This window comes from Psammomys obesus, unplaced genomic scaffold (genome assembly GCF_907164565.1).
Source record: "Psammomys obesus unplaced genomic scaffold, mPsaObe1.curated_primary_1811, whole genome shotgun sequence".
NCBI lineage: Eukaryota > Metazoa > Chordata > Mammalia > Rodentia > Muridae > Psammomys > Psammomys obesus.
The window spans coordinates 10279128-10297286 of record NW_026596109.1 but is presented as its reverse complement, the minus strand read 5'-3'; the positions used below and the strand labels follow the sequence as shown (position 1 = coordinate 10297286).

The following is an 18159-nucleotide window of genomic DNA, read 5'->3' as shown; positions in this document are numbered from 1 at the left end:
TAAAGTGCAGAGCTCCTTCAGAGGACTAAAGCTATCGGGAATGTAAAACCACGCCAAACAGGCAGAAGAGACCCAGAACCCCTATAACCAGCAAAACGTTGAGAAGAGCTTCTGGGAAGCAGGGCTTCATGGAAGAGGCAGCAGGAACAGGCTCTGCTAAGGGGAGGCGCTCATCAGTTCATCAGTTATCACCTAGCGAAGACTGCGCAGGGCCACCGCATGCCTGGGGACCACGGAGCAAAGGGCTTCCATGGAGCAAAGGCTTCCACACACTGTAGGTAAGTGTGCACATGGCTCAAAACCACCTCTGAAAACGGTCTGGTGCTCTCTTCCGTTCCCAAATAAGCAATTTCACTTTAAGGCACACATTCTAAGCAACACCTCCCCCCGCCTCCGTGGGGGTAAGACAGATACACGAAAGAACAAGACCCTATATAGAGCCTACTCTACACTAATGGAAACTGGAAACACCCCAAAAGACTGGATTACACAATACAAGCTATAGCTCAACAATACTGTGCATAGAGTCTTAAACATAACGTTAAGTGAAAAACCTGTGAGGCCCACAGACAGCATGTTGCTTTTGTGAAGCTTTGGATGAAGCAAAACTAAACAATTTGTTGTTTAAGGGTATGAATGTGTGGAGAGACCATGTCTTCTGCTCTCTCTCTCTCTCTCTCTCTCTTTTTAAAGCAGAGAATGCTAAAGAGAAGGTGGAGTGTGGCTTCAGGACCTCACAGATGTTCATCTTTGCTGCTGATACATACTTGCATGCATTCTTTTAAATCTATCAAACATGATAGGATAAAAAAAATTAACATGAGTAAGGCCTGACACTGAACAGTCCAACTTCAGGTCCTTCTGTTTTCCCTTCCTGGAGCGTGAGCTTGTCAAGCCTGACTTTCCTCCTAAGCTTCCTGTAAACCAGAGACAGCGACGCCTCCCTCATCGCTGCTGGGACCTACTAGCATCACGCGGTGGGGGAGTCAGCCATGCTGCCTTTGCATTACTATTTGTATGATCAGCATCATGGGTGGCAGGGCCCCGGGGTGACTCCTACCAGTAGGTCCAGTTCCCCTTCCTAAACACCGGCTCCCCCCTCTGCCCTGAACCCAGACCCCCACAGCAGGTGTTGCAGGCAGTGCCATGGCTGAGGCCCTGCCTCCAGATCTTTGTAGATCTGATGCATTCAAGGCCTCAGTAGGCCCCACAGCTGCCTCTGCCCTGCTGAGTGAGTGGCCTTGAAGCTGCAGGATGCCCTCTCTCCAGGACGGTGACAGGGAGGAACTGCCTCCCAAACGTTCTGGCAGTTTCTGCCACGGGCCCACACTGACTGCTCTGAGCACAGGGACCTGAGGAAGTCTGTGTATGGGCACCTCCGCATTCACTGCGTCTCTCTGGTCTCGCCTCCATCCTTGCCCAACAAGATGAGTCTCATGGTCTGTCTTCCCACCCCCTTCAGCTGTTTGCCCACTGCAGCCCACGCTCCCATGCTCTCTGGGCAAATCTCCACATAACTCTGCCTGTGTGGATGCTTGCTGCTCAGGGCAAGTGGTCCACCACACATACGCACGCGCACACACACACACACACACACACACACACGCACACACACACGCACACGCACACGCACACGCACACGCACTCGGGACCACACACTCAAATACACAGCCTGGGCCAGCACTGGGCCAAGGGCTCTAGCCTGTGCCCACCTCTTTCCATCCAAGCTGGATGGCCACTGCGCAGGCATCCATCCACCTGCCAAAGAAACTGCTTAGAGCGAGGAGCGAGAGTGTGTAATGGAAGTTCTGGTTGGTTTCTTTGTAAACTCAGTTGTGTTGTGTAAATATGTTTTGTTGTTGTTATTTTAATCCCAAATATGGGATTTTAGTTTGGGCTTTAGTTTATCCACAGCTGATAACTGTCTCATGTGGGGCGTGTGCTCGCTGACAGCTTGGTAACGGCCTGCCTCACGAGGCATGGGGAGGAGCGTGGTCCGGGGCTCTGAGGATATAAATATGAGAGCTCAACAGGAGAGAATACGGCGCTGTGGTGGTGACATTCGGCGAATGGCAGTCTGGAAAGACCAGAGACAGATGGTACAGCGATTGGGAGCAGGCAGACTGAGAAGCAAACGCTTCGGGCGCAATGACCTGGAGGAGACCGGAACACCCCGACCCTAAACAACCAGGAGCAATAGGGGGGGTCTGCGTCCCCTCTCCCCACTGACCTTCTCTCTTAGGGTTGGGGGTGTTAGAAGGGAGAGGCTCTAAATCGAGTTTAAAACGAATGCTACCTAAGTGTGAACAGGGGAGACTGCCAAGGCCTCCTCCAGGAGGAGGATCAGAGGAGCCATGGCAGATGGGACATCTTGCCAGAGTGACCCCAGAGGCACCAAGAGCATAGCGTCACAGACTTCCACCCTGTGGGCCTGGGATGGTTGGCTCTGGAGAAGCTAACGCAGGCTTCCTGCTCACTGGCCCAGCCCAGGGCCTGCAGATTCTGCTCCTCCCTACACAAGGGCCACCAAACACCCATGGGTACATGGGCCTTGAGCGGCCAGAGGTTCCCAACAGGCCAGACTTAAGTATCTACATCCATCCCCCTTGGACTTGGACCACGCACTTGCTTCTCTCTGGGTGCCCACCACCTTTTCCTTGGTGCTCCTTGGATGTCCTCAGCCAGGCCGATCATAGTGTCACACCAGGCCCCATGCTCCTTGAAGAGGAGGCTCCATCAGCCCCAAGGCACAGACTGAGCCTTGAAGTCTGCAGAGAGGCCATTTGTGGCAGAAGCCTGATGCCAGGGTCCTTCCTCCAAGCCTCATTTTCTCCTCCGTGAAATGGTCTCTATGGACCCAGTAATACAGATTAGGGCATGAGCATCATCACCTCCATGATGATGATTTCCCAAAGACCAAGCAGTCGTTTATGAATGCACGGCTAAGTGAGTTCTTAGTAACCACAGCGGCACCGCGCTAATCATACATTTGGTTTTCCTAGCCCTTCTGCAGCCACTGGCTCATGTGGCTCCCACCAAGCCCTCCTAAGGGGTCAGCATCTGGGTAAAAGCCAACCCCAACCCATGAGCGGCCGGCCCATCTCCTTTCCTAGACAAAAGGAACTCTGCAGGTCGACGAGCCGCCCTCTCCGCTACCAGAAACCTCTGAGGAGACCCAGGGCTCAATCTGGATAACTAACCAAGTTTAGATTCTTCCACATACATTCTCTAACCAATTCCGACTTGGCTGCATATGAGCTACAAAGACAAGAAGGAACTCAATGGTCTAGAGAAAAACGGACCAGAACACCACAGCGGATTTTGTGGTGTTCCCCCTGCCTCCCACTTCCACAGGGGTAGGGGGGACGGCAGGCCCACACTCTCAGCCTCTGCAGGCTTGGCTTTTGGGGGGACAAAGATTGAACATAAGTCAGTAAGATTTTACTGATCTACTTGTCTTAATGCTAGCATAAAACACAACTTTTTTGTTTGTTTGTTTTTGAGCGTGCCTTGAAGACCCAAGGCCCTCTTCAACCTTCCCCACTTCATCAGTTAGGAAATGCACATTTTCAAGTCCCTCCTGCCCAGCTCACCTGAGGGCCAAGGCTGCTCCTAACGCTTCTCTCCACTGATCATGAATTTACCAGAGGAAGGGAGAGCCCCCGCCAGGTGCATCTAATTTGGACCCCAGGAACCACCTCAGACAGCCCTCAAAAGGCTGAACCACCACCCCTGTGGGCTGTGGGAGGGGGTCCCTGGCTGATTTCACCAGCTAGTCGTCAGGACAGACACTGCTGGTCCTCAATGTGGAGACAATTAAAGGGCTGGTGCTTTCCAGGAGTAAGCAGCCGGCTTCCTACGGAGGTGTTGACTGCAGGCAGCCCTCAGTTCTGCGGTTCCCATCCATCCCCACTGCCCTGGGGACCACACCTGTCTTCCCGGGTACTCAGCAGGGCCCACTTCACTGAGAGGCACTGGTGAGGGCAGAGCTGGCTGGGGACACACCTCCTCACCCTGCACAAGCCCAGAAGAGCCCAGGAGACATGTGGCAGAAACCCGTGCCGCCCCGGAGCTCACCACTGGTGGCTGCGGGATGCCTGCTTCTCCACTCGAGCATCCTCATGGGGAAGGCAAACAACGGTCTCAAGATGAGAGTCTTCTGGAGGACAGGTAAACAACCCCAGCCAGACAGGTAAACCGAGCAGGAACAAGAGCCCAGCCAATGCTCCCGTGAGGGTCTAAGGCACTGGTTCTCAACCTCCCTAATGCCGAAACCCCTTAATACAGTTCCTCATGTTGTGGTGACCTCCGACCGTAAGATCATTTTGTTGCTACTTCCTAACTGTAATTTTATTACCATTATGAACTGTAATGTAAATATCTGGCATGCAGGACAACTGATATGTAACCCCCAAAGGGGTTGAGACCCACAGGTTGAGAACCTCTGGTCTGGGGCTTATCTGGATTCTAGGTTGTGCCAGCTCCTACCAATAGGGGTAGAATTTCCTACAGTCTGTCTACCTCCAGATCCTCACCCTTCCTCAGGACAGAGTCCAAAGATGCCCCCAACCCTGACTCCTCTATTCCCACCTCCGGTCCCCTCCCTTCCCTGTGAGATGGCCCACCCTCCCGCAGGTAGGGGGTAACAAGGAGGAATCCCAGGGCTTATGGTGCCAATTCTTCAGGCAAACCTCTTGGGTGCAGGTTAAGCGGTGGGATCAGCTCCAAGGCCACCCACCTAGTTCCACGTGACTGTCTTTGAAGAATGGCAAAGAATAACTGGGCTTCCTCCTACGCGTCTGAGCTGACCACAGGGGGAAGGGGACTGACTGCCACCTCACACGGCAGAGAAGCCCCTGACAGGCATCCAGTGAGGCCAGTGCGGCTGGCTCCTTCCCAGTCCTCTCTGAGGCTGCTGTAGGCGGCGCCACTCTGTCCTCCACCACGTCCCCGGGCTGCGTGAATGGTTTTGTTGCCACTTCATGCCAAATTGTGCCCTTACCCCACATGTGACCTTGGCCATAAAACTAAGCTCTGTGGCTCAGTGACCAGCTGCAGCGGCGACTGAGTACTGGGCCTCTGTCTACCGGGCGGAGACCTGGTGCAAACTTCTGTCAGAGCTGCAGCAACATTGTGGGAACCAGGACGAGTTTCCAAGCTGGTAAGGGGGACAGTGACTCGCTGGCGCCTGATGCTCCAGGGATTCTGGACCAGGGCTGCAGATGCGGCAAGGAGGAAACCAGGCTGGGAAGTGCCCAGCGTCTACCGTGTTCCAGATGATGGGCTTCCCGGATGGTCCAACAGAGCCTCACCTGGCACTGCCCTTGCACGCCTGGTGCAAACACTCTATTTAAGAGCCTCCCACTGCCCTACCTGGGCCCTTCCCAAGACTTCTCCTCAGCCCCTCTGGACCACTCTCCACCTTTGTTTGGTGATGTTCGTTTAGCAGATCCCTGGATCACGGGAACTGGTGACAACACTGAACACACAGCGGGAAACAAAATCATGGAGCCTGGATGCATGGCAGGAACTGACAAGACACCAGAGCGTGTGCTAGAGGTCAGGGAAGGCCTCCTGGAGGAGGTGACCCGGGAGCCAGGGTTTGAATGCACAGACTGAGGAGGAGGCCGTTTGGGCACAGGGAACAGCTCTGCAGAGAGCACGTGGTTCTAATGAGCTCAGCATGTTTGAGAAGCAGCCAGGAGGCCAGCGAGGCTGGGAAGAGAAGCAGGGTCAGGGTCCAGGAGGACCCTGCCTGCCTCTCCCTTCATTGCGACGCCTTCCTCTTGCTGGCCATGCCAGGGCTGTGGGTAATGTAACTACGGACCCCCGAAGAGTTTCAGAAGATCCAGGAATGCTGGAGGCCATATCTTCCACTTCACAAATAAGGAAAAATGAGGCTCCAGGGGACACATAAAGTTTGGGAAGGAGATGGGCTCTATTCCCCTGGTCTGGATCAGTCAGGAACAGGATAGCTAGAAAGTTCATCTAATCAAATTTCTTGTCACACATAGCGACAGTTGTCCAGCAGTTAGGTAGCAGACTGGTGCCCACAGGAAGCAGAGCTCACCTCTGTGCATGTTTGTATGGGGCTTCCTCTGGGCCTGACACCCATGGCCATCAGGCACTGAACTGCCCCAGCATCCATCAGAAGGATGACACATGAACCCACTAATGAACAGGTCTCCAGGGAGGGAGGCAGGCAGTGTCCTGAGCACCAGATTGCCAGAACAAAGGCAATCCTGTTGAGCGCGTGTCAGCCATTCCTGCCTTGAACTCAGCAGATCATCTCTAGATGTCCCGGGCCTTCGGGTTAGCTACTGGCGTGATGTGGTGGCTGGAAGGAACACTAGATGACAGGTCAAAACCTGGAAGCTCCTTCCTTAGTGCTTGCAACACAGCCAGCATGCTTTGGGATCTGAGAGTGAGGCGTGCAGGCCCTCCGCACGGTGCAGGCCCTCAGCACAGGGCCCAGCACAGAGCAGGCACCCGGCAGAAGACAGCCCTGTCTGGGAGCAATGATGGAGCAGGAAACATGGGTTATCTGGTGAGCCAAACCCTCTCTACAGGCCTCGGTTTCCAAATCTGCAAATATAAAAGGAACAAATCCACACAGAGGGACCTGTGGCTGGATGAATCCCTTTGCTCATTCTGGATGCCTGAGGGGGAAGGTGGTTGGGAGCAGATGGGGGGGTGGGAGCATAGAGCGTAAGAAGGCAACAGGGGAATACCATTAAAACCAAGGAAATCATGAAATTTTCAGGCAAATGGATGGAACTACAGAAGATCATCCTAAGTGAGGTAACCCAGAAACAGAAAGACACACATGGTACATACTCACTTATAAGTGGATACTAGACATATAATATAGGATAAACATACTAAAATCTATAGTCCTAAAGAAGCTAAACAATAAGGAGAACCCTAGGGAAGATGCTCAATCCTCATTTAGAAGAGCAAACAGGATAGACACTGGAAGAGGGAGAAGACAGGGAACAGGACAGGAGCCTTCCACAGAGGACCTCTGAAAGACTCTACCTATCATGGTATGAAAGCAGATGCTGAGACTCTTAGCCAAACTTTGGGCAGAGTGCAGGAACTCTTAAGGAAGAAGGGGGAGACAGAAAAACCTGGAGGAGACAGGAGCTTCACAAGGAGACCAACAGAGCTAAAAACAATCTGGGCCCAGGGGGTCCTGCAGAGATGGATGCTCCAACCAAGGACCATGCATGGAGATTAGACTCCCTGCTCAGATGTAGCCCATGGCAGCTCAGTCTCCAAGTGAGTTTCCTAGTAAAGGGGAACACGGGTTCTCTGACATGAACTCAGTGGCCTGCTCTTTGATCACCTTCCCCACAGGGGTGCAGCCTTGCCAGGCCACAGAGGAAGAGGATGCAGCCAGTCCTGATGAGACCTGATAGGCTAGGGTCAGATAGAAGGAGAGGAGGTCCTCCTCTATCAGCAAACTAGAGGAGGAGCATAGGGGGAGAAGAGGGAGGGAGGGTGGAACTGGGAGGAGATGAGGGAGGAGGCGACAGCTGGGATACAAAATGAATAAATTGTAATAAATAATAAATAAATTATTTAAAAAAGAGAGCACGGGGGACACAAAAGACTCATTTTCTGCTTAGAGCCAAACTTGCGCTCTCTGGCAACAGAAATGATGCTGCAGACAACATGGCTCCCCAAACCACGACGTTCAGCAGATGCTGGGGTGCACACGGTGGACCAGTTCTGGTGTAAAGGTAACTACAACTCGTGGGGAGATCACAGGGTAGAGAGCTGGGGAAGGAGATGGAGAACTGAAACCTAGCCAGGACTGTAACCCTGTGGGACACTGCCATGGTCAGAGACGTGCCAGAGGAGGCTGGCTCCCCACAGCTCGCCTCCCAAGACCCTTGCAAGACCGCATAGCCTCATCCTACCACTACCCAGGCAGGAAGAATGCAGGGCAAGGAGGTGGTGCTGTACCCTAATCACTCACAGACATCCGTGGTCCCGGTCCTGGCAGTGGAGGGAGATTTATTGTGGGGGCCAATGGAAAACAAAGAAAAGTCGTGCACACTTTACCCAGCCATTTGATGGGAAACGTGTCTCCCATTTTCTACTGGTAAATGCGCTGGGCATCGTTTCTAATGGGCACTGGACTCTGGTGCCCAATTGTGTGCAGATGCCCGGCGAGAGTTGGGCATGAGAGTGTTGGCCGATGGCCAAACCCTGCTTCTGGGGCACAGTCCCAGCCAGGCTGCTCTGAAGGATCCTGAGAAGATGGCTCTGGATTAGGACCATTCCCCTTCAAAGGCCTTGGCGTCCGCCTGCTGTCACCTCTTCCCTTATACCTACACCAACGTCCATTCTTGATCACGCCACTCTCCTGCTTAGGACCCTTCAGGGACTGCCCCTGGGGTGGATTGCCAGTTGCTTAATTGACTCTGAGGACTCCTGAGGCCCAATTACAATCTGCACTCTGTTCCCAGCCATCATGTGTGTAACCCGATCTGGACTCACTCAAGGAGGCATTTCCACACACACACCAAGGGCCAACATTATCGTTCCTTTCCCCACAATGCCTTTCCTCTTGGTCCCCACCTGAGAAGTTCCTACTGAACCATCAAGGGCCCAGCTCTCATGGCACCTTAGGGAAGGCTGCGTCCTCTTTCTGCCTCTGCTGCCAGCCCAGCCCACCCTGCACCCCAGCGCATCCCCCTTACTTCTCTGGCTAAACCTGGCCCCAAGCGTCAGTAAAGCTGTGCTGAAAGGTGGGGAAAGGGAAGGGCGACAGGACAGGGTGTCCCAGGGGTCTCCACAGGGGGCGCCATCCCTTCTCTGGAGCACCTTCTTGTCTGGGCCAAGCTCCAGCTCCCACTTGGCTGGGCAGTGCCCCCATGAAGCCTGTCCTGCACAGTCCCTGTGAGGACAATGCCAGCTCTGGCCGGGTGTCTGCCACACACTAGAGATAGGATCATTTAATGCTTCACCGTGGAGCCTGCCATCTCCATGACATCCCCTTGGAAAAGGCAGTCTGGACCCTTCGTCAGAGCCATTGCTGATTTTATCTGGCTCTCTCATTCCAACAAGGGAATCATTTCAATTCCATTTACATTAAATTCAAAAGCTGTTTTTCTTCTGTTATTTTAAATTTGATTCAGAAGGTTGTGCTTTTTTTTTTTTTTTTTTTTTAATCCTTAATGTTTTTCATATTCCACAGAGCAGCGCTGAGCTCACAGTGCTTGGCCAGTGTTCCGAGTCCCTTAAGCCTACCGCTCCCAGCGACTCTCATCAGCGTGAGCAGCCGGGTTGGAGGGTTTCACAGGAAACCAGGGCTCCTTACTTCAGCTCCTCATAGCGCCAGGACACAGCACCCACTCCACATACACAATCCATTTCACCCTCACGACGTGCCTCCCTTCATCCAGGCTGGGAGAGACTGTGAGACTTGCAAGCTCTCACAGTTGGCCAAAGGGCAGAGTACGGAACTGAACTTGCGGTTAGCATGGGCACTGGCCATTACCCAGCCTGGTTCACCAGCCCCTGGCTCAGGTCAGGTGTGTATGTGAGTGTGAGCGTGTGTGTGTGTGTGTGTGTCTGTGTGTGTGTCTGTGTGTGTGTATGGGGCATGGGTTTGAAGTCAGGGTCTTTCTCTATCAGATCCCACTTTATTTACCAAGTCAGGGTCTCTGGCTAAGCAGAGCCTGCAGACTCAGCTAATCTAGCTAACCAGTTTGCCCCTGGAATCATCTGCCTCCACCTCCAGAGTGCTGGGATTACGGGAGGGCCACCATACCACCCGGCTCTTACATGGGCTCGGGGTAGCCCTGGATTAAAACGCACTGGGAGCCTGGTGGCAGGCACAGGTTGCAGGTATGGAGGAGCATGTGTTAGGGTAGCAGGCAGAGGCCTAACAAAGCCAGCCCACAGCAGAATCCTCTGTACAACATCCTTTCCTGTTCCTTTTGGAACTCCCTCCACTCCATTCAGACAGCCAACTGTCCAGAGCAGCCTGGAACCATTTGTCACAGCTTTGGGCGGGCTGCTGCCCGGAGCCACATGACAGCCCTGTCACCTCCCTTCACGACTTGGGCCGACGGGTTTAGTCAGCCATGTGCTGATGGCAGCTTCCAGGTACAGGTGTTCCTGTAGAAAGGCTCCGGGTACCAGCCAAGGGGGCAGATGCGGCAACATTAGAGTCTCGCCATGACTGTGACTTCACAGAGAACCGTCTGGAGAACTTGGCCCAGGCCTCGGGGCAGAAGGGCCCAGGCCCACAGTCTCTATGAGGGTTAATCTTCCTTGTCACCTTGACCTGGTTTAGAATCACCATGGAAACACACCTCTAGGGATGGCAATGAGGAGAGGAGACCCACCTTGAATGTGGGGAACACCGTGACATGGGGGGTTAAAGTGAGTAAAAAGGTGTGAGCAGACAGTACCAGCATTCACATCTCTCCGCTTCCCGACCTGAGAACAGCCTAACAGCTGCTTCACGCCCTGTCTTCCCTGCCTCGATGGCCCGATCACCTGGACACTCGCCCCCGGAGATGATTTCTGTCACAGCAATGGAGAGCAGTACTACCGTCTCTGGGACAAAACTGGCCACACCACAGCACTCCAGGGAGAACAACAGCGAGCTTAGGGAAGGAGCAGGAGGCACTGCATTGGGATGTGAGGGACGAAGCAGGAGTTTGCCAAGTTGGGAAAGGCACTGCAGACACAGACAAGCTAGAAGCCAAGCCTAGAGGCCTTAAGAACTCAAACCCTGTAGGAGCCTGGGAAGAGAGAGAGCCTTGAGGGAGGGGAGGGAGATGAGCAGCAAAAGACTGCTGGAACTCTCCACTCTGATTTCCTCTCTGATTCTGGCTTCCCCATCTCCTGAGGAGACCGATGGGGAGCTGACATGACCCCGGGAGAGGTTAGTGCCATGGGCAGTTCTGGATGCCAATTCACAAGCTGCCTTTGCTCAAAACCGTTTCCCTACTCAGGCACCTCCCAACCCTGTAATGGGGTGATACCCAGGCCCCATTTCCACAGCAGGGTAGGGCTTGGTGACCTGGGCTGGCAGGGCAGTATGGCTCCTCTCGACTTCTTGCTACAGAGTTCCCTGGGGCAGAAGTGTTAAAGCACACTACAGCCTTCAAGCCTGGCTAGAAACTCCGACCTCCTGGCCAGGGGCTTGCCCTTGCCCTCAGGTGGCTTATTTGTCCCTTGGGCGAGAAAAGAAAACCCACCGCATCACGGCTCTCCACACCACATCATCAGGCTCTCCGGGTGACTTAGTGGCCCGTCTCCCTATCTTGCTGAGGGCTCCTGAGCCCAGGCTAGAGTTGATGCCCCTTTGTGACCCCAGGACCCAGGCAAAGGTCGCTGAAAGTTTACAGAATAAATTTCAAGTCTGGATATTTACTGGAGCTGTGGCTAGGACGTGTCTGGAGTCAGGCTGAGATCTAGGTTCAAATCCTACCCCTGGCGTCCCTGCCTAAGTGTGAACCTGCCCCACAGCTGATCCCATCTGTACACTGGGATGAGATCCCTGTGCCCTGGATGTTCCAAGGATGGGGCTGTGTGTGTGTGTGTGTGTGTGTGTGTGTTCATGTGGAGGTCAGAAGTTAGTATCAGAATATCTTCCTCAATTGCTTCTCCACTAATGGAGGTTCACCATTTTAGCTAGACCAGCTAGCCAGGCAGCTGCTGAGACCTGCTCCGACCTGCTCCGTACCATGGGCCTGTCCCCAGCACTGGGCTCACAGATGCATGTGTCCCTGTGAGGCTTTAGTGTTGCTGGAGCACAGAGCTCAAGTCCCCATGGACCCTAAGTACTTTGCACATAAAGCCACCTCCTCAGCACCACCCAAGGATTTTCACGGTGTCCTACCCCCATGGACCACATCTAGGCCAGTGATTCTCAACCTATGGGTCACAACCCCTTTGGGAGTCAGATGGCCCTTTCAGAGGGGTCACCTAACACCATCGGAAAACACAGACATTTACATTACAATTCATAACAGTGGCAAAATTATAGTTGTGAAGTAGCAATGAAAATTATTTTATGGTTGGGAGTTAGCGCAACATGAGGAACTGTATTGAAGGGCCGGAGCGTCAGGAAGGTTGAGACCCACTGATCTAGGTTCTCCATGCTCAGCTCCAGGCTTCCTCTCATCCCCCATAACCCAGCAGAACATGGCAAGCCTTGCCATGTGCTTCATGATGGCAGCATTTCCAAGCCACCTCGTGTGGCTCCCAGCATCCAGTTTAGTTCACTAAGAGCCTGCCACTCCGAGAGGTGAGTGTGTCAGGGAGAGGCTCTCTCCTTGTCTCAATGGTCACTTTCTCTCAGCCTTGACTTTCCCCAGTGTTTGCTTGTCAGTCTGACACTGACGAGATTCCAGGCTCTGGGCGGCCCTCTCTGGCTCTGCCCCCCTGTAGTCTGTCTGCACCTATGGGGAAGGACTGACAGAGCTGCCCATCCGGATATTTCAGGGCCCTAAGGAAACCCCGGGGATGAGGCCTCGGGAAGTTGGAGTGTTAGCCTCAAGACTGGGCTCAAGAGCCAGGAGCAGGGCATACGCTCAGGACTCTACCTGCTAGGACTGGACACAGCGCTGCTGAAGGAAGAGGCCGTACAAAGGTAACGGGGGTTGGGGTGGGGGTGCAGCTACTGGGTGACAGAGAGCTGCTCGGCCGTGAGCATCAGTAGCCATTTCCTTGGTAAGCAGCGTGTTGGCTCGTGGCTGCTGAGGAAGAGACTCTGAACAGGCCTCCCCCTTTTTACCTCCCCTCCCCCAGCACCAGGGATTGGTTGGGGGGCCACTGCTGAGGCGAAGTGATGAGGAAACTAGGGCTAGAGGTACATGTAACTCTGGCCCTGGTGGGGAGTGGTGGGGTCCTCCCAGAAGCCCTTGGCGCTGAGTTTTGCCTTCTTTGGCTATCTCTAGCTGTCGGCAATCCTCGGCTGTGCCCAGGTCGCCATTCAAAGGCACCTGGGCTGGACTGGCAAGCAGGAGAGGTGTGAAAGGGGGAAGGCTGCGGCCAACCAAGGCTGGGCAGGAGAGACCAGTCTGCAGTTCAGCTCTCACCAGCACAGACAGACAGACAGACACCGGCGCAGATTCTGTCTGGCTGAGCAGCACCAAGAAAAGATGCAACCGGGCTCCTTTCACCGGAGACGTCAAAGCACAAGAGGATGATGGGAAAGGACTAGCCATGCGCTCTCCCCGCCTCAAACAACAATCCTGGAGGTGAAGTGTGGCACTGGATCAGAGAGGGTAAGTCAGCCACCTGAGTGGCAGAGCTGGGAGACAGGTATGTGGGACTTGACCTGGACTCCCATGCAGGTCACAAGTGCTGCTAAAATTCCTTACCATGGCAAGGAGCTTTCTGGGCCTCAGCTGTTATTTTACAGAGCCCACAGCAGGAAAGGGCCACTGTTTCCCTCTCTGCCTCACAGCTGCCGGCTTCTGCAGCTCAGACATGGAGGATTCTGACTGTCTGGTGGAACCAACCTAAGAAAGCAGGGGACTAATCTTTCCAAAGTCCACGTCTCGGAGGCGCCGCGTCAGTATTTGGGTTGGACATAGGCTTGTTATGGTAACGCAGACGAAGCCCCGGATTTAATAAGACGGAGACAACGGGAGCAACACGAACAACAACAGGATATTGCAGGGAGATCTAGAAGCTTCCTCGGGCTGCGTACTGAACAGGGCAGGACCTGCCAGGCAGGGCAGGGCCAGGCGAGGGCAGGGTTACCTGGAGGCCAGCAGGGTTCAGGACTAAGGGCGGGGAGCGGGCTCCTCTCTCCACACCCAGGCTGCTTGGTACCCGATCGAGCGAAGGCTCCCCGGGCTAAATTTAAACCAGCTGCGAGCACGGGGGGTGCTGCAGTTAGATGGAGCGAGGGAAGCTTACCTCATGAAAGCTGTGGAAATGCTGCTGGGAAGATAATAAAAGGATTAACTGCTATTTTAGTGGGCCATTTACCCCTCAATCAAAACGTCTCATCTATTTCCTGTCCTCCAGAGGCCTCAGGTCCAAGATTCCTTTGTCTATTACAGACATAGTAGCACAGGCCTGTCATGAGAAATTAATAATTTTACAGGGACAGGAGCTGTTATTCACCTGGGTGTGGGTCGGGGTCGGCCCGTTGTCCTGGTTACCTACTCCACCGGTGGGAAGGGTGGGTGTTCTCACCCACCATGGGCAGGAGCGGCCTGGGATGGGGCTCCACAAGAGGTTCCCATTGCAGATGGCCACACCCAGCAGGGCCAGCCCGTGGGCCCCGGAGAAATATCTAAACTGCCCAGGGCCCTGCAGTGGGTGAGGGTGTGGGTTCCTTCGCACTGCAGCGGTGACTAGAGGGATCATTTTGGACAGCTTATTTGACTAGCTGTGTGACTTGAAGCCAGCGGTGTAACCTCTCTGAGCCTCTACTTGCTCATCTGTAAAATGGGAGCGGGCAGAGCTTCGGGGAGGACCACAGGTGGGCTGTGAAGCCGGCGATCGCCGCTTGACCTGTCGCTACTGTGCTGCTAACCCGGAAGAGGCAAAGCCAGGAGTGTGGGAAGCTGGGCTGCCCAGACCCATCGGACCACCGATCTTTGTTGCTGGTGTGAAAGCCCTGGGGTTCCCAGAGCCCTGCTAAAGACCAGATGCAAACCCCCAGAAGCCCCCTGAACTCTTTCCCTGGGCCTCTTCAAACTCCATCTGGGGCCGTCACAGCCTGGTCCTTGGTGGCTTGAGGACACATCCCTAAGCATGAAGCCCTTCAGGGCAAGGACCGAGACAGAACCACGTCTAGGTCCCCACAGTATCACAGAGGTTGGAATCACGTGAGAACCTCAACCCGGAGGGATCCTGAGGCTGCTCTGAGCAACCAGGGCCCCAAAGGACTCAAGGAAGGCCTAGTTGTCTCACATGGCCACCGCTGGATGCTGGGATTCTGCACACAAGGCCCCGGCAAAGAAGGCTGCCTGCCACCTCAGGTTACTGTCTGGGCCCACACAGACTCCACGGGTTCCCAACAGGAGGAAGATACGATTGACAATTTCGGCCCGGCGTCTTGGGGGAAGACAGGCTGTCTCCAGCAGCCCTGGCCTACGGACTTGTTCTTCTTCCCCATCCCGGAGAGGCACAGCTTTCACCACCTCAGGTGTCGTAAGACCCACGTGGATATGACACTAGCTCAGCTGTGACCCCTCCTGCCTGCACACTCTCAGCCCAAACACATCAAGTAAAGTTCTCCACCAGCTCGGGACCTCCAACACCTTTGTGCAGTACGACAGTGCCCAAGCCCTAGCCTCTAGCTCCTCCTCTCCTCACGGCCGCCCACCTGTGGCCTGTCCATGAGCTAACAGACTCCTTATCTTCAAGACTGACTCTACACCACAGTTACCAACGCTTCCTACCTGATGCCCCACAGATGTGCTCTGAGCTCTGGGCAGGGACCTGGAGCCCCTTCTAAGACCAAAAGTGACACAGGCAGTACATGGTGGGAAAAACTTGACCTTGGCCCTATGGGCCAGAAACGCCAATGCCTGGTAGTTAAGAAGGTGAGATGTGTGTGGTCTGGGTGGCCTGTTGTGTTGTAAAGCACCCTCGAGCCCAGGCTGCTGTTTCGGGAGGGAGACAGCGGTACGGGGACTAAGATCTCTCTCCTAAGCCTCTGAGACAGCTTCCCACTACGGCGATCACAAAACATGGAGGTGGGCCGGTCAGAAGGGCCCGAGGCCAGGTCGCCTGCGTCTAACTTGTGGGAATCTGCACGCCCGCTCATGCACACACATGCTTCTTTCTCCCCAATCCTTTGTCCCAACCCCAGACAAACACTGCCGGTGCTGCGCAGGGGCTCGACCTAACCCTTGACCTCAGCTCCAAGCCTGCCCTGACGACCCAGTACCTCTTTACAGGAGGCAGCGCAGTGGAAAGCTTAGAAGGCCTAGAGGCCTCTCTTGGACATGCACTGGGTAACGGCCACTCTGCTGTCATCTGCCACCATCAGGTGACACGGAAAAGACAAGTCTAGCCAGGCTGGCTTGCGACCTGCTAAATTACACCTAATATCCATCCAACGCTTCAGAGTAGGGGGACGGGGCACTTGGCAAGGGTGAGGTAATCCTGCCAAGGCTTCCTGTGACGGGGGCACAGATGGTCCTATTCCCTGGCCACGCCCACAGCCCTGGACTTTGTGGGAGCTCTGCCTTGCTCCCAGGGGAGTCTTTCTAGAGCACCCAGTGCTGCGGCTGTGTAAGGAGACTGGGGGGCCCCGGCGGCCCCGGACTCACCATGCACTTGTTGGGTTTCTCGCCCGAGTGCACCCTCATGTGGATGAGCAGCTTGTAGCGGGCGTTGAAGGGCTTGTATCGCCGCACACAGCCCGCCCAGAAGCAGGTGAAGTCTTCGCCCTTGCGCTGGTCGATGTGGCTCTTCTCGATGTGCCGCACCAGCTCCTCCTGCTGCTCGTAGGCCGCGCAGCAGTCCACCCAGCGGCACGCCTGCCTCCCGGCCGCCATCCTGCCTGCCAGGCTGAGCCCTAGGCCGCCAAGGCTGGGGCCAGCCGGCAACTGAGGCAGGGGGTAGGGGGGCGGCAAGCCCTGCTGGTGAGGGGCGAAGAGCTCCGAGAACTCGTCCACGGGCTCCTGCTTCAGGAAGCCTGACTTCCGGCACGCTTCAAGCTGCAAGCCGCCCTCGTGGCTGTCACCGGATGCAGGCCCAGGCCCAGGCCCAGGCCGAGATCGCTTGGGAGGGGGGCCCAGGTCTCCTGGCAGAGGTGGGTTTCGGAGTCCATTTACACAACTGACAAGAGCCGTCTGGGAGGAGTGGATGGCAGGACTGACGTCGGAGGAGGCACAGGGGGAGGGGGAGGCTGAAGAGGCGGGGGGCAGGCCCAGGAGGCAGCAGTGCTTCAGGCTGCCTTCAGGGAGGTGGGCCTCCGGCTGGGGACCCAGGCCTGAGATGGGTTCACTGCCCAGAAGGTAGCAGGAAGATGCGGGGTTGGTGAGGCCTCGGCCTGGGAAGTCCAGGTCTGAGTGCAGGCCCGATGAAGATGGGGCCCGGCAGTGGGTGGGCAGGGGTGTGTGGGCACTGGCCATGGCCTGGTAGTCAGGTAGGGCTTCTTGCTTGATGTGTTGAGCTGCTGGGAGGCTGCCATTCACGTAGGTAGCCTGAGGTCTGGGTGACCTGGAAGACAGTGGCCAGAATGATTATGAATGGTTGGCTCTCTCCAGTGGTAAGGGGCAGGCAGGGCTCCTAGAAAGCAGAGGAGGAGGAAGAGGGGCAGGGGAGTAGCAGGAGATGGGCAGCAGAACTGGCTGTGCCAAGGGCAGGGAAGAGGAGGGAAGCACAGAAGCAAGAGGGATGTGGTCTGGAGAGAGGTGTCAGAGGCAAACAGGGCAGAAGGCTAACCAGGGCAGGAATGAGGACACAGGATGGCCAAAACCCTTTGTCAGAACCCGGCCCATCCACTGCTCCCATCGCCATCTTGCTTGCCTCTGCACCTTCCCTGGGGTCACCCCTGACCCTCCCCCCTGGCTTTCAGGTGAGTTCTGTGGGTAAAAGGCTGCGGTTGGCATTTTGAGGAGTCTTCAGGGCCAGCAGCCTTTTAAATTCTGCTTACATGCCCCTTAAAATTTTTTATTTCTGTACTCCTTCCTTCATTTCATGATGCCTGGCCCTACCCAGCCTGGACTCCCATAGGTGGCGTGGCTGGATGGGAACCCGAGGAGCAGTTATAGTGAGGGACAAGGTTCGTAGCAGGGTGGCCCAGAGTTCTGAACTCAGATGTAAGTATGGGGAGAAGCACACGGGAGCTGGGAGATCACGTCTGAGGTTGGGGTCCGCTCCATTCTAGCTGGACAGACACAGGCAAACTGCTTCATTCTGGGCAAGTCTGGGGCCTCTATCCTCAGCAATGACAATACCGGCAGGACGGTGGGGTGTGGGCTGGCCACAGAGGCTGTCTTTACCGTGTGAGTGGTCCACAGTTTCCCCAACGGAAGAGAGCCCTTCATGGGAGGCCATGCTAGGGAGGTAAAGGAATTCCTGCACAGGCCTGTCCCCCACTGTGGATGCTGAAAAGATGAGACACAGGTAGAAACACTGGGGCTAGCCTGTCACCAGAAGACTGAAAATGAGGGCAACTTGGAAGGTGCTACTGGAACTGGAGGCCTGGTT

At 55.1% G+C, this 18159-nt stretch overlaps 1 protein-coding gene across 1 annotated transcript in view; it reads right to left on the bottom strand.

The window, feature by feature from the left end:
* Positions 1-17078, bottom strand: part of Glis1 (GLIS family zinc finger 1) — a 63226-nt gene extending 46148 nt beyond the window's left edge. Inside the window, exon 1 of the mRNA XM_055629001.1 lies at positions 16272-17078. Within this exon, the coding sequence (XP_055484976.1) occupies positions 16272-17078 (807 nt within the window). The remainder of the gene's footprint in view (positions 1-16271) is intronic.
* Between the last annotated feature and the right edge of the window lie 1081 nt (positions 17079-18159).